This window comes from Vidua chalybeata, chromosome 13, assembly GCF_026979565.1.
Source record: "Vidua chalybeata isolate OUT-0048 chromosome 13, bVidCha1 merged haplotype, whole genome shotgun sequence".
In the NCBI taxonomy this organism is placed as follows: Eukaryota; Metazoa; Chordata; class Aves; order Passeriformes; family Viduidae; genus Vidua; species Vidua chalybeata.
Genome location: NC_071542.1, coordinates 19,355,038 through 19,381,389, shown reverse-complemented (window position 1 = coordinate 19,381,389; position 26,352 = coordinate 19,355,038). Strand labels below are relative to the sequence as shown.

General features: G+C 50.5%; 1 protein-coding gene across 2 annotated transcripts in view; it reads right to left on the bottom strand.

Annotated features, from left to right (window-relative positions):
* Nucleotides 1-237: 237 nt before the first annotated feature.
* SMAD3 (SMAD family member 3) overlaps nucleotides 238-26,352 on the bottom strand; it is a 74,514-nt gene continuing 48,399 nt past the window's right edge. Inside the window, exons 2-9 of one of the 2 annotated variants that reach the window (XM_053954502.1) lie at nucleotides 21,761-21,954; nucleotides 20,489-20,623; nucleotides 19,751-19,825; nucleotides 18,929-18,979; nucleotides 13,446-13,658; nucleotides 10,188-10,325; nucleotides 7,854-7,998; nucleotides 238-4,556 (exon numbers count right to left, since the gene is read on the bottom strand). In XM_053954502.1, coding sequence (XP_053810477.1) covers nucleotides 4,433-4,556; nucleotides 7,854-7,998; nucleotides 10,188-10,325; nucleotides 13,446-13,658; nucleotides 18,929-18,979; nucleotides 19,751-19,825; nucleotides 20,489-20,623; nucleotides 21,761-21,954 — 1,075 coding nt within the window. In that variant the 3' untranslated portion in view covers nucleotides 238-4,432. The remainder of the gene's footprint in view (nucleotides 4,557-7,853; nucleotides 7,999-10,187; nucleotides 10,326-13,445; nucleotides 13,659-18,928; nucleotides 18,980-19,750; nucleotides 19,826-20,488; nucleotides 20,624-21,760; nucleotides 21,955-26,352) is intronic. The other variant, XM_053954503.1, reaches the window with a different exon arrangement.

The following is a 26,352-nucleotide window of genomic DNA, read 5'->3' as shown; positions in this document are numbered from 1 at the left end:
TAAAATTATTTTTTATATATTTGGCTTTAAATTCTTGAACAAAACTGTCCCAGCTGTAAAAAGAACAGGGTCAGGGTCTTACCTGTCACTGAGCTCTTGTGTGCTTTACTGGGCACGACCTTCACTGCACAAACCTAAGGGTGCTGCAGTGTCCCAGTTACTGTCATGGCAACACCCCAAACTCTCCATTTGTGTCCTTAAACACATTCCTCCGACAGCCTGATTTGCTCACGAGCCTCAGTTTTCAAATCAAAGTTTATTAAAATGTCAAAACCAGACCTTACAGTTCCACATGGAAAGGGAGGGCGTACACGGGACAGGCCTCGAGTAACAAAGGCAGTGACGCTGCAGGGAAGGCAGGAGGGACTCCCACAGCTCCTGTGGAACCCCGCTGGTCTGGAGGGGCAGAGGAGGAACCTGCCAGGTCTGGAGGGGCAGAGGAGGAACCTGCCAGGTCTGGAGGGGCAGAGGATGACCCAGCCAGTTCCAGAAGGGGCAGAGGAGGACCCAAGCAGCTCTGGAGGAACAGGGTTTGGTTTGTAAAGCCCCATCAAGCCCCAAGGAGCACCAAGGGCCCGGCTGGGGCCCTGACTTGGTGCAGCAGCAGCACCGTGGCTCCCGAGGGCTCGGGGGACTTTGTGCTCAGCCCTGTTCTCACATCACAAACTCCTCATTTCCAGCCATCATCAGCAAGGAGCAGATGGAAGATTTAATACTCTGAGTCCTTAACCGCCCCTTCTGCTAAAATTAAATACTGGATTCATCTGGATAGTTGAGAAAGACACATAAATACAAAAGCAGGTACATAGTAAAAAACACTGAACTTCTCAAGCACACCGCTCAGGCCACCACTAGAGAGGGCCTGGTTCTCATCCCAGCTTAGCACAGCCACGAAGTTCCATCCTCCTGCCCCTCAGAGAAGCGGGAGAGCTCTGGATGCTGTGCACGTGGCTGAAGTCCTTCCCTGGGCTGGGTTCTTCCTGCTTTTCCAGTCGGGAAGCAGCTCAAGGCACAGGTGTCACCAGTGGCTGCTTGAGGTGGGTCCTGAACATCCTTCACCCCGCTGAGGATCCTGCAGGGTTCAACCACGCTGATCCAAGGGGGAGGAAACTGTGAGTAACTCAGGAGCTCCCTCAGCCTTTTCCTGGCACGCAGGGGCAGCCAGAGCTCCAGGGAAATGCCTTACGATGGGATTTCTCCATCTTTGTGCATTTGCACACTGATTGCTGGAGATTAAGTCAAATGAACAGCACTGGATTACTCCTAAGACAAGCTTAACACAAAATACAACCTGTGATTCAATGCATTAACAATAAACAGATCACCACAGCCTGGGAAAGCACAGGGCCCTGGGTGTCCTCTGCCAGCAGCCAGGCCCTGCTGTGCAGCCACGCCAAGGGAAGAGCCAAAGGTCTGCTGCTGACTCTGGAGGAACAAAACCAGGTGAAATCCTGGAGAAACGAGCCCAGCCTGCCATGAAATGAGAGAATATTCCAGCCTGGAGCTGCACTCTGAGCCAGGGCAGGCTGCTCCCATCCCTTTGAGCTCCACACCAAAGCTGCTTTAATCAAGTTCTCAGAGAAATCAAAGCCGCCCTCAGGGCCCTGCTGCCTCCAGCAAGCCCAGCCCAATCCCTGCTCCCTGGCCTTGGTGGCCACAGGAATGGGAATTCAGCTCCATCTGCAACTGTGACCATGCAGGGCAGCGTGGGCAGAACATCCCTGGGCTCAGCCCCATTCCCTGCCCTGTCCAGGGCCCCGGGCTCTGCTGGGCTCCCCAAGGTGACTCCAGAACCCACTGAGCTTTCATGAATCAGGGAGCAGCAAACAAAGGGGAGAGAGGAAATGAATGCTGGAGTGGAGATAATCTCCCCTTTATCTCACTGCACTGCTGGGCCAGCTCACATTTTCCACTGGAAGTCATTTCACTTAAGGGATGATGAGGGGAGATTAACCAAAGTTTTTATGCATCATCTGAATCCTGGGTTTCAAAAGGCCTCAATTAATAATGGTCAGCAATTAATTATCCTTTAGCAAGGGGCTGTAGCTCGGGTTCCCAGCGGAAATCCAGGTTGGCTGAGGAGGTGACTCCGTGTGCAAATTTCATATTAAAGTTGGGATTTATTCCCACTCGTGGCCTCTGGATCAGGCTGGGCTCCTGCTCACACCATCACCTGTAATCCCTGCCTCTGGGATTTCAGATGTCATTTCTGTGGGTAATGCAGAAAGCACCAGAGTTCAAATTTCCTCTGTGATTATGAGGACAACAACAACAACATTTGTCACCAAAATAAGCAAATAAGACACTCAAGGAGGAAACCCGGGGCCATTTTACAGAGCACATTCCCCCCCTCTCATTTAAACAGCCAAAAGTCAAATATTTCTACAAAATTCAGGATACATTTTTCTTTGCAGCTATGTTAGAAACCTGTATCTGAACCAATGCTGAACCAATCCACGGCGACAACAGACCTGCTTTGTAAATGGCCCCAAAAATCCTTTTTTTTACAGATCTCTTTTGCACCAGTCTGTGCAGGCAGAGGTGTAACTCAAATCAGACACATTGCAAAATTTAACAAATCAAACACCCTAAAAGCCTCCAGTGCTGCTTGTGCTGTGCTGCACAGAGCAGCTCCAGTCCAGACTCAGCCAGAGGATATCCCAAAGTCCTGTGTCACCAGGAGCACATCCACCACTGAGAGTCCTCCTCACATTTCCGATGTTTAAACAAGACAATTCCTTGTTTCTGGAAGGGAACTCCCCAGACCATCCCTTCATCTGCATTCAAGCAGCAGCAGTGGCCTCTGGGATCTGTTCTGGGGGCACTGGGTCCCCTCAGCTCCAGCAGTGGTGGGGGTTTGGCAAAGCAGGAGAGGCTGGCAGAGGTCTCGGAGGAACGAGCAGTTGGCAAAGGAGGAGCACGGGAATTCCTGGTGGGTGTTTGATCCAATCGGTTTCCCCAGTGGATCAGGGCATTCCCACAGAAGTTTGCAGGACTAAAAGCTTTATCAAAACCGTCCTCAAGTCCATCCCAGTCAGTCCTTCCCACAGCCACATCCAGCTTGTTTGTCTTCCGTAGATAAAAAACAAGAAAAAAAAGAGATTTCCATAGGAAACTGATTATCACTTTCTCCCCTCCCCCTCTAATATTTTGGCACAAATGCATAAGATATTCATTGCAGATATAAAGAAACAGATAATTGGACAGCACTGACAAAGTTATGAGACTTATTTGGCAAATGTGAACCATAAAAACAAGTGCTAAGGAGTTTTTTCCAGTTGTGGAAGTTGTTTGCCACGACAGTTGCTGCAGGGATAAAAAATATTAAAACAGTCTGGAGCATGTATGTTTAAAATGAACATTTTATAGTACAAGTAAATACACACTCCCCCGATTTCTCCAGGCAAAAACACATCTTAGAGCATTTTCATCAGCTGGAACAGTTTCACACAGAGGGCTGGTTGTGTCTGAGATGTCCTGGCTGCTGCATGTGACAGCACGGGATCCCCCTCCAGGGCTGCTCCCCAGCCAGGCCTGGACATTCCATCCCTGCTCCGCCTGGACACGGAGCCCCTCGGGCTTTGGAGAGGCAGAGACTGGGAAAACACAGCCCAGAGCTGCTGTAGTTAATGCAGACAGACTGCAGAGAACTGAGCTTGAGCTGCTCCAGGCAGGGCTCCCCACGGGACAGTTCTCCCTCTGGGAGCAGCTCCAGTCAAAAATCACTGCAGCAACACCACAAAGAGCCTCAAACTGGGCTTTTGGCTCCATGTGAACCCAGGCTGATCCATGAGGGCACCACCCCTGGGGCACCAGGCAAGGCTCTGCCTCCTTGCTGCTAGTCCAGTGTGGGAAATTCCTTCCTTTTCGGAATATTCCTGGGGGAATTCATTCTTTTGGGTGTTTGAAATGCCTCCTTCCCCCCTGCTGCTGCAGTACCGGTGTGGATCAGGTGGGTGGTGAAGGAATGCATGAGCAGGAGCCATCCCAGAGTCCCACAGGGTCTGGTGTTCCCATCCTGGAGCCCCACAGGCTCTGGTGTTCCTGGGATGCTGCAGGAGCCTGGAGTTGTGTGAGGGAAAGTTTCCTGGGAGCTGGGATGGCTCCTGTGCCACACACAGCCTGGAGCCAGGCGAGCACTGCCTGCTCTCCACTGAAACAACATCCAGCTCTTTATCCTCACCAACTCCAGCTCTAAATTCCAAATGCAGCGGCCACAGAGCATCCCGACCAAAGTGCCGACAGTTTCAGTGGAAGTGGCTTAAATGGGTATTTCAAAACAACAACAAAACAAAGAAAACCCACTTCTTTTTTGGTTTTGAAGCGGATTTTTTTTTCTCATCGCTTGAATAACTGGGGAGTTGTTTACTATGCCTTTGCTAAGGGTGTTCCAGAGTCTTTGTTTCCCCACGGGCCCCCAGGAGGAGCTTCCTTAGGAGACGCTGGAGCAGCGAATGCTGGGGGAGCCCATCTGTGTGAGGACCTTGTCCAGCCACTGCAAGGGCCCGTTGAGGTGCAGCTCGATCCAGCAGGGAGTGCTGGTCACAGTCTGCCTCCTGCCAGGGGGAAGAGAACACAACACCAACGTGACAAACAGAAAAGGTCTCCCGGCTCCTGAGCTGCTTCCACAACCACCCTGGCCAAAGGAATGGCTCTCCTCTGGAACAGCCTCTGGCCTGCGCTGCTGATTTCTTTTAAAAACCCACCTTGTCCCTTCATATTTGTTATGATCCCACAGGAGCAACTTGCTATTTACTGCTCAGATTCCTGGGAACAGGCAGCTGGTTCCCTGAAGGGAAAGGATGATGTTGATCTAAGCAAACCCATTTTTCCTTTGCAGACCTTTCCTAGTTAGACAGCAAGGTCCATGTTCACCAAATATGTCGTTTCCCTATGCACAAGACAAGGATATTCACTTTTTACTGTACCCTTGGGTTTTAGGAGAATGTGGAAGTGCTGGGAAGAGCTCACCCCAAGCCCTGCAGATCCTTCCTGCATCCATGGGTCCTGCTGGGCCTGCTCTGACCTTCCCCTGCACAAATCCCTGCTCCCCTCCTCTCCCTGAGCCCAGACCCCACGGGTATCTCCAGAAGGCAAAGCACAGAGATGGGGAGGAAAAGAAGGAAAGGGAGACCAAGACATGGAGCCAGGGGCTCTCCCTCCTCTGCTGAGGCATGGCCGAGGGCTTGTTCCAGGCAGGGACAGCTGCTGTGGAGGAGGGAGACTACAAAGCAGGAGAAACAGCCTGGAACCAGCCTCGCTTTACACCCCCACTTCCCACAGAAGCTGTCCTTGGTAATGGGAGGGAGAACCTGAAATCTGTGGGACCAGGGACAAACGAGGGGTGAAAAGGGGACTCTGTGGTTGGGGGGCTGCCCTGACCTCCCACCACCATCCCTGTCCACCACAGGCTGCTCATGGAATTGGCTTCTCCCCCTTCCCTGCACCAAATCCCTGGCACAGAGGAGCACTAAACACCCCCATGCAGACTGCCCAAGGGTGAACCAGGAATCAGGGAATGGCCCTCTGGATGCTCCCACAGGAACATCTCCCTCTGTGCATCAGATGGAGAAGTCTGTGGCAAGGAGAGGCAGGATGGGGGGAGCAGCCCCCTGTGTGAGCACAGGCTCGCTCTCGGTGCCTGCGCAGCCCCGCGGGGATCCCTGACTTTCCGTAAGTCACGCTCGTCTGGAGCTCATTAGGGCCTGGCTGGGAGCCAGCCCTGAGCTGCTCTGGCCCCAGCTCAGGACGATTTCAAAACAAAATGGACTCCAAACATCTGGAGAAATGAAGAAAGTGGCAGAGCAACGTGCAGGGCTCAGGCTCCAGCTGGTCCTGAGGCCTCTCCCCTCCTGCAGCAGAGCAGCCCCGGAATGGCAGCGACCCCACGGAGCTCCGAGTAAGGCCACAGCTTTAAAGGGTGCAGAGTCAAATATTGCCACACCACTCTGGGCTTAAATCCTCACCAGCTTTCCCTCTCAGAAAACAACACCCATTTTCCACTGAACTTCATTTCCCCTGCTTGTACCATCCACCCCTGATTGCTCACCAGTGGGGTGACAGAGCAAAACTGTGGAATACTCTGTTCCCACAGCACCTCCAGTGTCCTTGTGGGGTCAGAGTGACCACATCATCCATCCCACACACCAGACCTCCTGCATCTCCATTGTAGCCTTAGGATTCACTGGGAAAACAGTGATCCTGCTGCTCCCACATTCTCCCACTTGCCCCATGGCAAGCCCTAAGGAAAGGATCAGGAGATTTAACTACAATTTTGCAGGAACTCTCACGTTTTTTTCAAATAGAAATTTTTCACACCAATCTGCTTTTATTTTAACCCCATTAGTCCCTGATAAAAGAAGCATTAAATCCAACCCATGGGAAGCACTCACAGTGTACTTCCACAAGGGCATGGAAGGACAGGACACAGGGAATGGATGCCACTGGCAGAGGGCAGGGATGGATGGGATTTTGGGAAGGAATTCCTGTGAGGCTGGGGAGGCCCTGGCACAGGGTGTCCAGAGAAGCTGTGTCTGCCCCTGGATCCCTGGGAGTGTCCATGGCCACACTGGAGCAACCTGAGACAGTGGAAGGTGTCCCAGTCCATAGAAGGTGTGGCACTGGATGGGCTTTAAGGTCCCTTCCAACACAAACCACTCCAGGAGTCTATAATCCTGTCTTGATAGAAGTGCAGTCTTAAAGACACTCAAGCCAAACATATCTAATTTTAAGGAAAAATGTTGTATTTCCTACATGGACCATGTGGATTTATCTGTGTGCTCCAGATAAAGCTCTTTGTTCCTACCACACATGGCCTTCTAGGTGTATCCCACAAAGACACCAGACCAACCCACTCCCAAGAGCCACAGCCTATCCATGTTCCTGAACAGACACTGGGCTGATTCCCCCTTTTCAAACAGCAGGGACAGCTCAGGAGGGCTCTCCCAGCCAGGAGCTGAGGGCTGGCAGGAGCAGGCCCAGGGTGATCCCTGAGCCATTCCATAGAGCCACAACCCATCTGTGTTCCTGAACAGGCTGACTCCCTCTTTCCAAAGCTCAGCAGGGCTCTCCCAGCCAGGAGCTGAGGAGGAGCAGAGCCTGGGGTGATCCCCGAGCCATTCCCAAGAACCACAACCCGTGTGTGCCCCTGAACAGGCTGACTCCCCCTTTCCAAAGCTCAGCAGGGCTGTCCCAGCCAGGAGCTGAGGAGGAGCAGAGCCTGGGGTGATCCCTGAGCCATTCCATAGAGCCACAACCCGTGTGTGCCCCTGAACAGGCTGACTCCCCCTTTCCAAAGCTCAGCAGGGCTGTCCCAGCCAGGAGCTGAGGAGGAGCAGAGCCTGGGGTGATCCCTGAGCCATTCCATAGAGCCACAACCCGTGTGTGCCCCTGAACAGGCTGACTCCCCCTTTCCAAAGCTCAGCAGGGCTGTCCCAGCCAGGAGCTGAGGAGGAGCAGAGCCTGGGGTGATCCCTGAGCCATTCCATAGAGCCACAACCCGTGTGTGCCCCTGAACAGGCTGACTCCCTCTTTCCAAACAGCAGGGACAGTTCAGCAGGGCTGTCCCAGCCAGGAGCTGAGGAGGAGCAGAGCCGGGGGTGATCCCCAAGCCATTCCCAAGAACCACAACCCGTGTGTGCCCCTGAACAGGCTGACTCCCCCTTTCCAAAGCTCAGCAGGGCTGTCCCAGCCGGGAGCTGAGGAGGAGCAGAGCTGGGGGTGATCCCCGAGCCATTCCATAGAGCCACAACCCGTGTGTGCCCCTGAACAGGCTGACTCCCCCTTTCCAAAGCTCAGCAGGGCTGTCCCAGCCGGGAGCTGAGGGCTGGCAGCAGCAGCCCGGGCGGTCCCACCTGTACTCGGCGCCCCAGCCCTTGACGAAGCTCATGCGGATGGTGCACATGCGGGTCAGCTGGTACACGGCCTCGAAGCCCTGGTTCACCGACTGCGCCAGCAGCGCAGCGAACTCCTGGTTGTTAAAGATCTTCAGGTTACAGCCTGGAGGAAAGGACACAGCAAGGACAAGGCATTGGCTTGATGGGATGGAGAAGTCTGGCTTTTTCAGAGGAACTCCAGGCTGCTTTCCCGTGTCCTCGGAGCCAGGAGCGGAGGCTGCCACATTTTCACAGGAAGAAGGAAAAGGGGAGAATTCTGAATGCTGGAGCCCCCCAGCAGACTGAAGAGACCAGGCTTGGGAACCTCCTGTGGAACCTCCTTCTCTTTGCTGGACACTGTTTCCTTCCTATTGTAATTTAAAGCCAGACTGTGACTGAGCACTCAACAGCAGAGATCCCTGCAGGGCCTGGAGGGGAGGAATGCACAGGCTGGAAACAGGAGCTCCCTGTGCTGGACTGACATGGAGTCTGCCACAGAACGGGGAAGCTCTGAAGTGAAACCACTCTGACACACCAGGAAGCAGATCTGAGGGTTAAAGAGGCTGCCAGGGCTGGTGGCAGGGCTGCTCCTGCTAAAATCCTCTCTCCAGTTTCACTATCACGTGCCAAACACTTTCCTTTTAAAACTAAAGTTTCTCCCCTGATGTTTAGCCTCAGCTAAAAAACTGAGAACAACTTATTCAACCGTTCTGAGGGGGAAAAGGTGAAGTATAATAACATCCTTCATAGCTTAAATAAATGCATGCCCCACTCTTTTAAAAAGTGTTGATACCTTTGCTTTCTCCCAGATAACCATAAACAAGTTAAACTCTGAAATCAGGCACTCAGCTATGGCTCACTTGGGATTGGGCCAAGGCTGAAAAACAACATTTGGAGTGGGATGCACTGTGTTTTGTAAAAATCACTTGTGAGCCTCCTCTCCTGGGCTGGACTCATCTGGTGTGGAGCAAAGGGTGAGCAGAGCAGCTGCAGGAAGCACTGCCCACCTCTGGAACCAGGGAAGAGCCCAGGGGCTGCAGTCTCAGGGAGTTTGAAGGGTGACAGTGTCAGGGCCAGGCTGAGCTCAGGGGAGCAGGAATAAACTCCAGGAGGATCCCAGTGCTGGATCCCAGCCCCGGGGAGCACTTGGGAACTGGTCTCCCTATGGGGAAGAGTGGCAATGACTCGATCCTGTCAACAAGGCAATGAAGAAACTGCGTCAAACCCAGCAAAGATTTGAAGAACAGGCGGCCAAAAACTGTGGCAGAAGTGGGGAGAGCTGGATCCAAAAACTGAGCCTGAGCTGGGTCTGAGCGGAAATGTGGGCTTTTCATGTCTGCAGATGTTGACTCCAGCCAGGGTGGACTCCTGTGATGTGGTGGAGAATTAAGTCATAACTTGCAGCACTGGCAGCTGCATCTGAGAAAGGAAACCCAATAGGATGGGCCAGAGCTCGGAGCGTATGGATCTCCTCTCAAAAGAAAAGAATTCAAATATTTCTAAACAAAGAAGTTCAGTTTTTAAATATATACAGGCTTTTAACTGTAAAAAAGTCAGCTTGTGTAAGCTTAGCTAAATAACCAAATTCCATTTCAAACAGCATCTCCTCTCTTACCAGCTTTTTGCATTTATCTAACAAAAAAGTATTTTCTTCCCAAATAGATGAAATAAATGATCTTGTAATCTTTCAGCAAAAACTTCAGACTGTAACCAGAACAATAAGGTGTCTGCAAGTGTGATTTCTTTAGAACAAACTAATTCACACAGAGGAAGGGATTTTACTAGAGACCAGGAAAAAAGGAACAATTTAAATCTATTATGGATGAATCTAAACTAAGAGAAATTTCTTACCATCACTTAGAGGCACAAACAAAATTATCAATGTGTCTGTGAGATAATTACAGTACAACAATGGACTGATAAAGCACTGAAGGAACAAGTGGCAGACTGTGCTCTAAGTTGTGCTTAGATTCTGTTCTGTTGGATGAACATAGCGTAACTATTAAACCGCCACAGCAGCTTCCTTCAGCAGTACCTCCACCCCTTAGGCTATAAAAATGCCCTGCTGGAATCGTCGAGTGGCTTCTAAAAGAGTAAAATAGATTTTCCAAAGAATTTGTGGACTCCCCTTCCCTGGAAGTGCTCCAGGCCAGGCTGGACGGGGCTTGGAGCCGCACGGGGTAGCGGCCGGCGCGGAAGGGGACGTTCCAACCCAAGCCATCCCAAGGCATTGTTGATTTTACAGAAGCCTGGAGATGCCCTCAGCGAGTGCCCAGGGGCAGAGCAGTCCCCGGGCGGTGCTGTCAGCCTCACCTGGGGGGATCTTGCACACCGTGGCCGGGTGCCAGCCGTAGCGCTGGTTGCAGTTCGGCGACTGCACGAAGATGGCGCTGTCGCTGAGGCACTCGGCGAACACCTCCCCGCCGATGTAGTACAGCCTCACGCCGCGGCCTACGACACAGCGAGGGGGTCAGCGGGGAAAAACACCGGGGGAAAGTGGCTGGGACGGGTCCCTCAGGGGGGAAACACCGGGAAAAACTGACCCCGGGGCTGGGACGGCTCCCTCAGGGGGGAAACACCGGGAAAAACTGACACCGGGGCAGGGACGGGTCCCTCAGGGGGAAACACCGGGGAAAACTGACACCGGGGCAGGGACGGGTCCCTCAGGGGGGAAACACTGGGAAAAACTGACACCGGGACAGGGACGGGTCCCTCAGGGGGAAACACCGGGAAAAACTGACACCGGGGCTGGGATGGCTCCCTCAGGGGGGAAACACCGGGAAAAACTGACACTGGGACAGGGACGGGTCCCTCAGGGGGAAACACCGGGAAAAACTGACACCGGGGCTGGGACGGGTCCCTCAGGGGGGAAACACCGGGAAAAACTGACACCGGGGCTGGGACGGGTCCCTCAGGGGGGAAACACCGGGAAAAACTGACAATGGGACAGGGATGGCTCCCTCAGGGGGGAAACACCGGGAAAAACTGACACCGGGACAGTGATGGCTCCCTCAGGGGGGAAACACCGGGAAAAACTGACACCGGGACAGTGATGGCTCCCTCAGGGGGGAAACACCGGGAAAAACTGACACCGGGGTTGGGATGGCTCCCTCAGGGGGGTAAAACTGACCCCGGGGCTGGGATGGGTCCCTCAGGGGGAAACACCGGGAAAAACTGACACCGGGGCAGGGACGGGTCCCTCAGGGGGGAAACACCGGGAAAAACTGACACCGGGGCAGTGATGGCTCCCTCAGGGGGGAAACACCGGGAAAAACTGACCCCGGGGCTGGGACGACTCCCTCAGGGGGGTAAAACTGACCCCGGGGCTGGGACGACTCCCTCAGGGGGGAAACACCGGGAAAAACTGACCCCGGGGCTGGGATGGGTCCCTGAGGGGGATAAAACTGCTCCAGGGGCTAGGACAGCTCTCTCAGGAGGGAAAACTGACCCCGGGCTGGGATGGCTCCCTGTGAGGGGAGGGGAAAGTGCCCCAGGGACTGGGATAGCTCCCTCAGTGGGGGGAAATACCCAGAAAAATTGGCCCTGGGGCTGGGATGGCTCCCTCAGCCAGCTCTAAACCAGCGGCTCAGCTACCAATGATGGAAACTCTGTCCCACTGGACATTCCATAAACTGCTCCGTGGGCCAGGGCAGCTGAGGGAGGCAGGAGCAATTCCAGTTGGAATTGTACCTCTAGCCCCAGCCAGGTCACTCCAAACACGCACACTGATATTTTCCATATGAATGTTCTATCAGTTAACACATGAAAGTCATCATTTCTATCAGTTAACACATGAAAATCATCATTTCTTCTGAAAGTCATCCCAGCTGGACACAACTGTTTGGGGATTTACTCAATGATTTAGAATGAAATTCTATAGCACTTCCAAATCCTTGCCTTTTGCTGGAGATGACTTTGTGTACAAGGACACATACATTACCCATAGGTGTTTACAGAAATCATTAAAATTTCACTTAATAAAGGAACAAAGTTGAAGAATACATTTTGTTGCTCAAATAAACATTTGATGTGGTCTCACATTCCTGTTTGAATGCATTGCTTTCATCCTTCCACAGAGCAGGATTCTACTGCATTTAAAATCTGATTTCTGAATCTTGGTGGGTTCTGGGGATTGGAGTGTAATAATCTTCAAAACAAGTGAGGAGAGATCCTCCTGTACAAGAGGGAGGATTCTCTGATTGCTCAGGAAAGGGGAGCAGAATTAGGACAAAAATCAGGGTAATTTTTGAGAGGAGTCAGCAGAAAACAGTAAAGAAAAAGCAACTGTCTTTTAGCAAAATTGCAGAAATTTGGGATGTTCCACTTAGGACAAGTTTCACTGAAAACAAATTGGCTGCGACCTTGCAAGGAAAGTGGAAATTGAGATGACAATCAAGGAGCTCAGTTTCCATTTATAAAAGGTCAGTCAGAAAATAAAACAGTGCAGGAGGGGAAAGGAACACACAAAATTATCCCTGACATTCCTCCAGATACACAGAGTGTGTGAAATAGTTTAAATTCTATGACATGCAGCAATTTTAGCGTTGCTTGGTGCATTTTTGTATTACGATTATGTGAAAAAACACAATTGGCATTGTTGTATGGGGGATCAGCCTGCTGCTATCCACAGATATTCCCACCCAGGACTCTAAACCGGCTAAATGAGAGGTTTCTGAGGAGGGGTTTTTGTGGAGGGGTTTTTGTGGAGGGGTTTTTGTGGAGGGGTTTTTGTGGAGGCCTTTTTGAGGAGGCATTTTTGAGGAGGCATTTTTGTGGAGGGGTTTTTGAAGAGGCATTTTTGAAGAGGGGTTTTTGTAGAGGGGTTTTTGAGGAGGTGTTTTTGAGGAGGGGTTTTTGAGGAGGCCTTTTTCAGGAGGGGTTTTTGAGGAGGGGTTTTTGAGGAGGGGTTTTTGAGGAGGGGTTTCTGAGGAAGGTTTTTTGAGGAGGGGTTTTTGAGGAGGCGTTTTTGAGGAGGGGTTTTTGAGGAGGCATTTTTGTGGAGGGGTTTTTGCGGAGGGTTTTTTGAGGAGGGGTTTTTGAGGAGGCGTTTTTGAGGAGGGGTTTTTGAGGAGGCCTTTTTGAGGAGGCGTTTTTGAGGAGGGTTTTTTGAGGAGGGGTTTTTGAGGAGGCGTTTTTGTGGACGGGTTTTTGTAGAGGGGTTTTTGAGGAGGCGTTTTTGAGGAGGGGTTTTTAAGGAGGCGTTTTTTTGGAGGGGTTTTTGTGGAGGGTTTTTTGAGGAGGGGTTTTTGAGGAGGCGTTTTTGTGGAGGGGTTTTTGTAGAGGGGTTTTTGAGGAGGCGTTTTTGAGGAGGGGTTTTTAAGGAGGCATTTTTTTGGAGGGGTTTTTGCGGAGGGTTTTTTGAGGAGGGGTTTTTGTGGAGGGTTTTTTGAGGAGGGGTTTTTGCGGAGGGTTTTTTGAGGAGGGGTTTTTGTGGAGGGGTTTTTGAGGAGGGGTTTTTGCAGAGGCGTTTTTGAGGAGGGGTTTTTGTGGAGCAGTTTTTGTTGAGGGGTTTTTGAGGAGGGTTTTTTGTGGGGTGGCCCCCAGCCCAGGGCCAGGAGGCAGAGCAGTTACCGATGTGCCGCCGGGTGAGCTCCACGGCCGCGTTCCTGTTGACGTTGGACAGCAGGCCCAGGCAGAAGCGCTCCGAGTTGGAGGGGTCGGTGAAGCCATCCACGGTCATGGAGGGCTGCGAGGCGTGGAAGGTCTCCCCCACCCTCTGGTTGAGCTCGTAGTAGGATATGGAGCACCAGAAGGCCGGCTCGCAGTAGGTCACGGGCTGCAGGTCTGCACCAAACAAAAGCCAAATCAGCCACAGCAAGGGAAAGGGGGATGAAAAAAAAAAAAAAAAAAAACAAGTTTGGAATATTGTTCTGCTTCATTCCTCAGGCTCACTTCAACCAAGGTTTCATTGTAATGGACCACAGCGAGGAGGTGACATCACCCCTGGAGCTTCTGGCATGTGGAGCAATCACAGTCAAAGGCATTACTCACTTAGCAAGTGGGATGTCACTGAGCAGCCTCACACTTGGGGGAAATGAAATAAATAAACTCAGCTTTACTATGAAATGTGGGCTCACTTTTAGGCAGCCAGTTCCTTAAGGCGACAAAGAAAAAGAAGGAGCAGAAAATCTTGGAAAGCATAAAGCACAAACCTGCTGTCCATAGCACAGGTGTGCTGCAGCCTAAATCTGTGCACTTGCAACCAGTAAATCCAACTTTCCTTCTCACTGACCCTGCTGTGACCTCTCTGGCACTGGTGAAACCAGCAGAGTCTGAAATATGCCCCAAACTGCCTTTAACACTGGCATCAAAGTGATTTAAAAACCTTCTCCCAGTGCACTGGATCTCAAACCATCACAGGAAAATCCATTTTCCCAGCAGGTGAAGGCTCAGCTCTTCCCCTGGGGTCCTGGTTTGCCTCGTGGACCGAAGCCAAGGGGCTGAAGCTGAGGAGCAGAGGGAGCTGAGGCAGCCTCAGGAAGGCAGGGTGGGCACTCAGACAGCACTGAGTGATTTCACTGCTCCCACTGGAGCCCAGGAGACTCCAGCAGAGCAAGGCTCAAGGAAAATTTCCTGGAAATGCAGCCCAAGGAGGTGCCCAGCCCTGCTGAGAGCCAAGCTGAGCAGGGGACTGCAAAGCAGACCCAGCCAGTTCCTGAGTGCTGTTCCCCACACCCAGTGCAGGAGAAGCATTCCCTCCAGCCCTCCCCCAATTTATCACTTCATCCCCATTCCAATGGTGCTAAAAGACAGAACAGAAGAGCTCCCATCTGGCCAAGGAGTTAACATCAAGCAGCAAGACCCAGCTTTTTCCATAGGCTTTCCCATCTGCTGCTCCTGCAGGGCTTAGGAGAATGTGGGGCTTAAGAGATCAACTCCAAAAAAATCCAAGACAGGTTTTCACCACCCCAGGCTCCTCTCACACTGACCAAGGTCTCTGCAGAGGTTTGGGAGTCTTTGCTCACCTGTACCTGTTACTCTATAACCTCCAGGCACAGGCTGGAGCACACTGGCTTCCTCTCCACTGCTGAAGAGTTCCCAAAGTAGCCAACAATCAGGAAAATCACTTTGGTTTCTGCTTTGTTACAAGCTTTGCTGACAGCAAATAAGGAATTGAATAGAAGTACATCTGGGGAACTCTGTAATCCTTAGCAAGCTTCAAAATTCATGACATTTGGAGCTTATACCCATTCCCAGCTTCTTTTACCTGCCACTTCCCCACACTTGAATTTTATAGCTCAAAGCAAGCCCCTCTCTTGATAGAAACAGATCGTTTCACACATCCAGGAGTGACACAAGTTTACTGTCCCTGCCTTTTTCTCCTGCATGGCCCATTTGGTGTTCCCACTGGAAACTGCCACAGCAGGCAAGTTTTTCCAGCAGCAGCTGTGGCCACCTCAGGACTGCTCTGGGTTCTGTAGCCCCAGCACAGTTTGGAGAGAGGCCCAGCAAACACCAGCTCTGCCCAGAGCCTCCCAAGGTGAGTCCACCCACCAAAGAAAACAGATCAGTTCCACATGACTGGGCTCTTACTCCACAGCAAGTGCTTTTCTAATCAAAAGGCTGCTCAGCTCCAGAAAAATCAACTTGTGTTGATCCTTAAGTAATAGCCTCAGGTTGGTGTTATTCAAGTTATAAAAACACTGAAACCTCTCCATGGTTTTGTGGTCCTTTCCTTCAGAAACCACCTCCACCTCATTGGGGCTCAAGGGAACTGTGGATTCCTCACTGAAGGATGTACAGAAATTTTATTTCTGGCTTATCTGCAGCTTGAGGAAAGACATAAACCAACAAATCCTGGTTTGAGGTAAAGCTTGTCTCTAAAAACTGCAACCAAGTTTTTAATGATGCTGCTTTCTCCTGTGATTTGAAGTTTTAAGCTTCAGCTTAAGCTGCTGTGGGATGGGCAAGTTCTCTCTTGTGTTAGAGCTGTCCTAAATATTAATTTTCAATTTATGGCTTCAGTGTTTGGGGAAAAGGAAGAGAATGCAGCTCTGCTAGAGCCAAAGAACCCTGTGGGGGTACACAATCAATGAAACAGGACACATGAAACCCAGGGAAATCCTGCCTGGATCATCTCTGCACAATTTCAGCCTTGACTTAACAGCTTTGCTGTCAGAAGTGTCCTCTGGGTCCTGGGATGGTCCCAGCCCTGCAGCCTCCCTGCCAGATGAAAGTCCTGGGGAAAATCTGCTGCCTGCTCAGCTCCCCCTCTGAGCACAGGGAAGTTGTTACCCTCGTTTCAGGGAATGTGTCTGATCACATTTCTCTGAGAGACGTTCCCAGCTGGGCCAGTCCCAACCCCCTCCTCGGAAAGGAGGAGATGCAGAGAGCTGAGTGCTCCCTTCCCTCTGCAGCCAGGGAAGGCTGGCTGTGCCCTGGGACAGGGGACAGAGGGACGTGGATGTGACCAAGGGCCATGTGCTCGTTGCTCTGACAGCTCCTGCGTCAAGTCCTTCAGTGGAGCAATCCCTGACAATGGATTTCCTGTGCTCCAGGGACAGCCCCCTCGGAACAACAATGTGTGTGTGACCACAGGGCTGCTCCTCAGCCAGCCTCAACTCCCTGACCTCATTCCCAATGCCCACAGAATGCTGGCAACTCTCCTTTCATTTTGTTTTTAGTTATTTCCCTCAGTTCGTGTTTCAGCAACAGGGAAGGGATCCTTGGATATCTGTGACTTCCACTTCAAGCTTTTGTTTGACAACTGAAAACTTGACAACTGCAATTTGGAACCAAAACTCAAACACTTCCAACTCCAACACAAATTGAAAGGAGAATTAAAAAAAAAAAAAAATCCCAATATGTTACTTTGCAACGCTTTTGTACCTGGGAATGGAAAGATGAAATTCCCTGAGCCTTCCATGCCACGCTTCAGCCTGACATGGAAAACCTGCCCTGCCCCTGGAGTCACACTTGGTTTGCCTTGTGCTGCTTTATTGCCTCTGGAGCTCCCTGGAATATGGCCACGGGATTTAAGTCCAAAGTTCAGTTTACACAAAGTGAACTGTCTTAAGAGCTCCAGGTAGTTCTGCTCAAACAAACACAGCAATCCTGGAACATTGTTTTCTTCATGGCAAAGCCCCCGCTCTGCTCGAGAGCTGAGAAACTCCCTCCTTGCACACGCTGCTGTGGGGTTTGGATTTCTGTTCCATTTTCTCCACAGATGCACAGGGAAAGCCTCATCAGACTCCTGCAGGGCAGAGTCCAGCCCTGGACAGTGGAGCTTGCTTACCCAGGAATTACAGGAGTGCTGCAGCAGGTCACCAGCCACCAGCAGCTCCTTCCTGGGCTGTGACCATCAGGCTGAAGGTCTGATTTCCCTGAGAGCAGCTCCTTGCTGCAGATAAACCATTTACAACACTCATGTGATGACAATTTTGCCCTTGGACACTTTTAAGAGTGGCTCAGCTGCTCTTTCATTTATTATTTCGTAGCTTCCTCAAAGGCAAAAATTTACAATAAAATTAAAAGCAAAAAGAAGTTCTTCATTTGTGGAAGCTCCTGCCTGAGAGCAATAAATATGGTTTGCAAGAATTCAAAGGCATTTTTTAATGCTGGTAAATTAAACTGCTTCTCTGCTGTCTGCTCCTCAGACTACAAAGAGATTCCTCATGTTTTACCAGCTTCACTTGCTCCTTTTCCTTTTTTTTTTTGCCCCCAGACAGCACCTGAGACATCTGATGTGTTACCAACCCGTGTCCCTGTCAGGAAGGATATGGGGGTTCTGTGTCCCAGAACTCCTTTCTGCCTTATGGAAGGCAGATACCACTTGCCAGGTTGAGTCTGTTACATGGAATTGGCTTTTTAGTTTTAGGTTGAAAAAATTGCAGGAAAAATTGAAAGAAAATCTCATCAGCTCCCAGGCAGCACACAGGGAAAAATTAAATAAAAATGTCTCAGTCATGCATTCTCTTCTTGGGCTGTAGCAGTTAAAGAAATAAAAGTTTTGTGTCACCATGGCAATATTAAAAAAAAAAGGGGGGGGGAAGAAATCCTCTTTCAACAGCCCCAAGATATCCAAAAGTCAGCCAATGACTGACAAATTTTGGAGCAGTGTCAAAGTCCTGCGTGCCAGGATTAAAAGCATATGTAAACTTTATGGCCATGGTTATTCCAGAGGAGTCTCAAGTGGGCTCTGTCTGCTGCCTTAATGAACAGTTGGGGAGCTGATCCTGCAGCCAGGCAGAGCTGGGAGGGATTTTTATGGCACAGCAATTCCAAACAGGGCAGGAGCTCAGAGTGATGGAGAGCAGAATGAAAATAAAGGGTGGAACTTCTGAGATAACAGAGGTGCAGAGAGAGCCACAAGAGCTCTCGTGGTGTCTCAGAGGTTCAGCTGCTCTCCCTTCTCCTCAGGGTTCCCCTGTTTGCTGTCACAGGTGTGGGCTGAGTCAGTGCCAGCCATGGTCTGACAGAGCCCTTGGGGCTGGAATGTGCTCCCTGTGCCCAGGATGGAGCTGGGGGGGAAAACATCTCCAGATTGCAGAGTGACTTGGGTTTGGGTGAGGAAAAGCAGCTGCTGTGAGCCAGATCAGTCCTCCCCTGCATCTGTGCTTTGTGCATCTCCCCCACCACCACCACCTCTGGTGCTCCAGGAATGCTGTCCATGACCTCTCCATTCCCTGGCATTCCTGCACATTCCCTGGTTATTTGGCCTCTCCAACCCCACACCAACCAATCTCCTCCACTTCTCTCTGCTCAGACCATGCTCAGTCTCACAGAATTCCAGGCTGGGTTGGATTAAAAAGGACCTTAAATCCCATCCAGTTCCACCTCCTGCCTTGTCCAGGGACACCTTCCCCTGTCCCAGGGTGCTCCAGCCTGGCCGTGGACACTTCCTGGGATCCAGGAGCAGCCACAGCTCCTCTGGGAATTCCATCCCAGCCCCTCCCCACCCTCCCAGGGAACAATTCCCTGCTCACATCCAATCCAAAGCTGCCCTCTGGCAGATTAAAACCATTGGAATATTGCAAGAAGTGCACAAACTCAACAGCATCATTCAAATGTCACCCTCTTGACTGTAATTACAGCTCCCAAGATCATGTGCTTACCCAGGTTGTTGTGTGCTGGAGACATGGGGTTTGGTGATAAGTTTGGAGAACCTGAAAATCAAGATGGGGTAATTATTGCTAGGGAATCTGCACCAGGAAAAACATTCACAGGATCTGCAGTGCTGCCCAGGCTTGTTGGAGGGACAACCCACTGCTCACTGCAGGCTCATTTCTGACACTGCAGCTTCTCTGATGTTCACTACTCCTTACAGGAGCTTTCAAACATCAACTTGATGCCCCTTCACAGGGAATTCACTGGAGTTTAACCCATTAGTTTTCCAAACTGAGCAGCACTTGGCTGTTTTGCTTTCAGGTATCATCCTGACAAACCCAATTAGCTGGGCATTAAAGAGCTTGGGTGTGCACTGCCAGACAAAATAAAATTAAAACCATAACACTTTATATCCCAAATCCTGCTGGGTTTGGGACAATGGAGCATTGGATCAGGTTACACAGATCTGACCAAAAGATGTCAGAGTTTTATCCTCAATCATGTACATTTGCCACGAGTTCTGGGCCTATATTTTCAATATCTGCACTTGGATGTCCCATGGATGCAGACAGGTGGTGCAGCCCATTTCTATTTTTCCTTTCACACTGTTCTGAGCTGGTTTCTTTACTTGTTTTTCTATAACAAGGGAAGTCCACGACATCTGAACATTAATATGGGTTATCTGAACATAATATGTGGATTATTTGAACATAAATTAGGTACCCTCATTCCAAACCTGGCTACTTCTTTTTGTGGCAAGGAGAGAAAACCTGACCACTGAACTTCCTTTGGGATACAGCCACTAAATTAAAACCCCAAAGGTGACTCACCTGCATCCATGCTGGGGTTCATCTGGTGGTCACTGGTTTCTCCATCCTCACTCAGGTAGCCTGGAGGAGGGGTCTCTGGAGGCACAAAACCATCACACTGTCAGTGCAACTGCAAAGTCTAGATTTTAGGCACCAAAAAACATTCACTTTTTAATTCACAAGGAGCTCAAATTCTTTTTTATTACTTTTCTTTCTCAAGCTGCTGGAAGGAGGAGCCAGCACAGCCAGGGTCATATCCATATTTGTGAATAACAGAGGAGGGGGAAAACAAAAAAATCCGGATTTTCAGTCCCATGAAACTTTAAGCCATGGAGGCAGTTTTCTGTCCACATATTTTTCCTCTCCTGGAGTGCAGCTGCATAACTTGTCCATGCAAATAAGGTGTAAATTGCTTGTAAAAGAGATACATAAATAGAAGAGCTCAATTCCACCAGAAATTTGGAGAGTTTTACTCAAAATGGCCGAATTTCATTCCAATCTCAACCCGGTAAGGGAACATCCAGTTTAGATTTCACAATAAACTGTGGTTGTACCACTGAATGCAGAGGTGAGTTTAAACCCAACCAAACAAAGCCATGAACATGTTGAGTGCCCACATTCACAATTCCCAGCTATTTCTGCACTCTGTAGCTCCAAAGGAAGGCTGGAAAGGAAGATTCCCAGTCTGGGATGCCCAGGCAGGATTCCCTGTGCTCTCTGACCCTTCCCTCTGCTCCCTGTATGGAAGACACAAGGTACCTGGAATGTAGTTGCTCTGGGGCTCGATACCTGCAGGGAAGTTAGTGTTCTCTGGGATGGAGTGGCTGTAGTCATCCAGGGGCGGGAATTCGGCCGGAATCTCCGTGTGCCGAGGCACCAGCACCGGAGGCAGCACTGGGGAGGGAGAACAGGCAGCAGCCATGAAATGAAGTGAGTGAAACAGCAGGAAACGAGGAGAAACCAGTTTGGAGTAACAGCTTTAAAGACAGGGGCTCGTTAAGGGACAGGATTTGATGTTTGCCTCTGGAATAACAGCAGCAGGTGAGGATGCTGTTTATTCCCAGCTGGGAATGGGATAGAGCTTATCTGAGCACATCTGGTCTCTCTGCCCCCTTTCAGCTCTGCTTGAAACACCATTTAAGAGATGGTGCACTCCATGATTCCCAAGGAATGAGTTTCCCATAGGATGGAGCAGGCAGGTGGGATTAGCATAAACATCCTGCCTGGCTCTGCAGATCTGTGCTGACACGCAGCAGAAGCTCCTGCAGCTCCAGATCAAAGTCTCTTCCAGAGGCAGGAGGAGACTCCAGAACAGGAAGCTGGGAGCTGTTCTTAGACCCAGCTCAACAGTTTATCCTTAATTTAACCCCAGCAGTGAGGGATGCACAGAACACTGCTATGGCTCCTTCTGTGAGTTATGTGTGCACCATGCACACTGGGAACCTGCTCACTTGGATTTCATCAATTCCCAACAATATTTTCCCCCTGAGTGCAGGTTCATAAATCATCCTACTCCACAGAGTAAGGGATTATCACCAATAACAGACCCACTGTGCCTGGGAATGCCACTGGAGATGCATCCTGCTGCAGGAGAGACTGAGCAGGGATCTCCTGGGAATGCCCTTGGAGATGCCTCCTGCTGCAGGAGAGACTGAGCAGGGATCTCCTGGGAATGCCACTGGAGATGCCTCCTGCTGCAGGAGAGGCTGGGGATGGCAGGCATCTCCTGGGAATGCCCTTGGAGATGCCTCCTGCTGCAGGAGTGGCAGAGGACAAGCAGGGATCTCCTGGGAATGCCCTTGGAGATGCCTCCTGCTGCAGGAGAGACTGAGCAGGGATCTCCTGGGAATGCCACTGGAGATGCCTCCTGCTGCAGGAGAGGCAGAGGACAAGCAGGGATCTCCTGGGAATGCCCTTGGAGATGTCTCCTGCTGCAGGAGTGGCAGAGGACAAGCAGGGATCTCCTGGGAATGCCACTGGAGATGCCTCCTGCTGCAGGAGAGGCAGAGGAGGGCAGGGCTGTGGTGGTACCTGGGGTCTCCACTCTCTGGTAGTGGTAGGGGTTGACACAGACTTCGTCCTTCTTCATGTTGAAGGCGAACTCGCACATCTCCATGGCGCGCAGCTCGTGGTGGCTGTGCAGGTCGGGCCAGCGCCACAGGCGGCAGTAGATGACGTGGGGGAGGCCCTTCCTGTGGGACACCTGCAGCCGCCCATCCAGGGACCTGCAGAGGAGCACACAGGGGTGCTGAGCCCAGAGTTAACACACGGGTGGTTCTAGCCCGGCACGGTCACCAACGAACACCCGGCATGGTCACCAACACCCGGAATGGTCACCAACGAACACCCGGCATGGTCGCCAACCAACACCCGGCATGGTCACCAACACCCAGCATGGTCACCAACAAACACCCGGCATGGTCACCAACAAACACCCAGCATGGTCACCAACAAACACCCAGCACGGTCACCAACACCCAGCATGGTCACCAACCAACACCTGGCATGGTCACCAACACCCAGCACAGTCACCAACAAACACCCGGCATGGTCACCAACAAACACCCAGCATGGTCACCAACAAACACCCAGCACGGTCACCAACACCCAGCATGGTCACCAACCAACACCCGGCATGGTCACCAACACCCAGCACGGTCACCAACACCCGGCACGGTCACCAACGAACACCCGGCATGGTCACCAACGAACACCCGGCATGGTCACCAACCAACACCCGGCATTGTCACCAACAAACACCCGGCACGGTCATCAGCACCCAGCATGGTCACCAACACCCAGCATGGTCGCCAACAAACACCCGGCATGGTCACCAACAAACACCCGGCATGGTCACCACCACCAAGCATGGTCATCAACCAACACCCGACATGGTCACCAACAAACACCCGGCATGGTCACCAACAAACACCCGGCACGGTCACCAACAGACACCCAGCACAGTCACCAGCATCCAACGTGGTCACCCAACAGACACCCAGCACGGTCACCAACCAACACCCAGCATGGTCACCAACACCCAGCGCTGCCAGGGGGCTGCTGGTGCCCATCTTCAGGGCAAGGATTTCCCTCCAAAAGCAGTAAAATCCTGGAATCCCAGCCTGACTTGGGTTGGAAGGGATCTTAAAGCCCATCCAGTGCCACCCCTGCCATGGCAGGGACACCTCCCACTGTCCCAGGCTGCTCCAAGCCCCAATGTCCAGCCTGGCCTTGGGCACTGCCAGGGATCCAGGGGCAGCCCCAGCTGCTCTGGGAATTCCATCCCAGCCCCATCCCACTCTCCCAGGGAACAATTCCTTCCCAATATCCCAGCTAACCCCACCCTGTTTCAGTCTGAAGCCATTCCCTGAGTCCTGTCCCAAGTCCCTTGTCCCAAGTCCCTCTCCAACTCTCCTGGTGCCCCTTTACACCGTGGATGAATTATCCTCAACAAATAATATTTGTTTCATGTAACAGCTCTGCTCTGGATTTACTCTTGGATATCTGGATTTTCAAATTGTCACTTCATCCCTTGTCCCAAGTCCCTCTCCAGCTCTCCTGGAGCTCCTTTAGGCACTGGATGAAGTATCCTCAACAAATAATATTTGTTTCATGTAACAGCTCTGCTCTGGATTTACTCTTGGATATCTGGATTTTCAAATTGTTTCTTTACTATTTTATGGTTGATCAGGAGGCAGAGACAAAAGCTACAGCCAGTAAGAACATGAGAATTCAGTGGTACTCAAAACACTGACATGTCCTAAACAAGCAGGGTTTGCACAACAGCTCTCAGCCATCTCTGCTGTGCCTGGAAAGGTGTTACATCTTAAATTTGTGTTAATAAACCTGGACTTTTAAAACACACATAGATGAATTGTCATTGTGACAAAATCAATATAGATACCATTTTTGTACATTTATCTACAATGTCTATATAAAGTTCAGGAACCTTACAAACAACCAAGACTTCCACTTTCATTTTCCAACTTGCAGCTTGAAAGCAAATAAAGAGTTTTTTTACAGCATTGCTTATTTTTATCTACCCTATGTCTCCTCCAGCTCATTTTTCACCTAATCCCATCCCCAACTCAGAACAGCCTCTTCTTAGCAAACCTTCCCAGGAAGCAGGACAAGAGTTTTGAACTCCTCTCCAGCAGAGGAAAAAGCTGGAGCAGGGTCTCCTCCCTCCTGGATGAATGGGAGCTGCCCCCAGGCACTTCCTTTGAAGTCTAAGCCTTCATTTCCCTTGCCTTTCCTAATGACCCAAATGAACCACTTCAGGGCTTTGGTGAAATGAAATATTTCTCTTTTTTAATTTGTCAAGGAGAGAGAAAAATAAAGAAAATTGAAATTTTACTTGGAATTATTTCCCCTGGTTCTTTGTGTTGGCAGCAGAGTTAGAAAAACAAAGTGAACCCAAAGCAAAACACACAAACAATTATCCCAAAGAGGCTGGGCTCATCTGGGCTGCCCTAAGAGAGTCTTCCCAAAAGCTCCTCTGGCACAGCTTGGTACCACACACACCTTTACAAACACTGCTACAACAACAGGGAAGGCAAAACACAACTGATTCCAGCCAAAATTGGGGAATATCCCCAGTGGCTAGACCTGAGCTTCTGGGGAAGCTGGGAATTCTGGTGTTGATTTCACTGGAGCCAAGACTGCAATGATGTGACCTCAGAACTAATCAGGTTGGAAAAACTGTAAAAAAAACAACATATGAAAATATTCACTGAATTTAGCAAAAGGAGACGAGACAGGGAATAAACCAGGAGTGTTTCTCCATCCCCCTCATCTATGCCTGCTTGGCAGCATTTCTTACATCCAAGTGAGGAAAAAAGAGAAAAAAGAAGACTCAGAGAGAATATTCCAAGTGTCCCAGCTGTGGGAAGTGTTACTCCTGCTCCCAGTGTCCAGCAGCACGGGGACACTGAGCAGCTGAGGTGGGGCATTAACACAAAATGTGTTTGACTTTGGGGTTGTTTCCAAGGATGGGGCTCTCCCTGCATTCCCCAAAAACCAGCTCCCCAGTCAGCTGGGGGGGAAAGGGCCCTTCCTGCCCCCACGCCAGGCTCTGCCCGCAGCACAGAGATGGAATTCCCTGCACTCTTATCTGAAGAGACTTTTCACAATGACAGAGCCATCTGGTTTATTTTCAATTCCAGCAACCTCTCCCCTCCATAAGAGATAAGGTAAAAGGAATGGTATTTCCCCAAAGCCCTGGGGGTTCCTTGGGTTTTTCTGGTTGGGAAATCTCTCCTCAGGCTCCCCACGGAGGGACTTGGGACAAAACAGCATCGTCTGCAGGTCCTTGAAATGTGGCAGAGGAACAGGGCAGCTCCACTTCCCCCTGCTGTCCTGCCCCAAGCCTCCAGCAGCATCTTCCTCAGCCCTCAAGGAGTATTTTCTGCCAAGGAACAAACTCCTGGTGTGGCTGAGATGGGGCAGGAGATGAGAGGAGCCAACACTGCTCTGCCCAGGGGTGACCCCAGCACGTGTCCCATGTGCAGAGCCATCCCATAATGATCTCCAGGGCACACACAACTTCTTCCCTCTCCTGGTCCTGTTCTGAGGCACGGGCTGATCCCAAAGCATCCCAGAGCTCAGCACACCCAGAGTTCATTACAATTAGCAGAATTTAACCCCAAATTTCCCTTGGGATGCTGAATTGTTCCTCCCTTTTACCTTTCCTTGACCCAGCCTGGGCTGAGCAGCTCTCCCTGTACAACTGCCTTGAAACATCTATTATTCCATATTATTTAACGGGATTGCTTTGGAAATTACTGATATTTTTTGGCCAAAATTTAGTACTGGATTTTTCTCTAAAAAACCAGCATAATTTCTGCTCTGTCATCCAAGTATTCCGACACTGCATGGGGTCCTTGAGAACCAAAAACCCCTCAGGCTGAGCACCTTTGGGATGGATCCATCCTTAAAAGCCATTTCCTAGGGAAATTTACCACTCCAAGCTGCCTCTCCAAGGCCAAGAGCTGCTCAAAGAGCAAAGGGCAATGGTGAGGCTTTAATGGCAAAAGCAGGGAGGGGAGGGAAAAAAATGACAGCAACATTGAGGCTTTTTTTAAACAATCTGTCTGAATTAGGCAGGAGAACATTGCACAACCTGAATTTGATTTCCAGGCCTGATTGGGGTTTTTTTTCTGCTTGTTTGGGGTTTGTTGTTGTTGGGGTTTTTCTGTTGGGTTTGTTTTGTGGTTGCTTTTTTTAACTGTATTTAATTTGTAAGATCCTGAATTGCGAAAGACAAAAAACCCACCCCACGTTCTGAAAGATTTTGGTTATTTTATTTGTACCTCTTGGAGCATTTTGCAGCTATCTTTAGATGGATACTGAAACTCTTCCTTGCACCCATTCTCCTGCTTTAAAAGCAAAGGTGAAATCAGGGTTGCAAAAACCGGGAGTGCAAATTAAGGAAAGTGATCTAAGGAATCAAATAGTTTTGCCCAGGTTGGAAAAATTCAGATTTACTCCATTAGAGATCCAATCCCTTCCCCATCAGTTTTATATCCCTGTCATTAATCTTGCAAGAGAGCAAAATGCCTGAAAAAACTCAATTATCCAGTAACATCAATGTGTGCAAAAAGGGAAAGAAGGGCAAAAAAGGA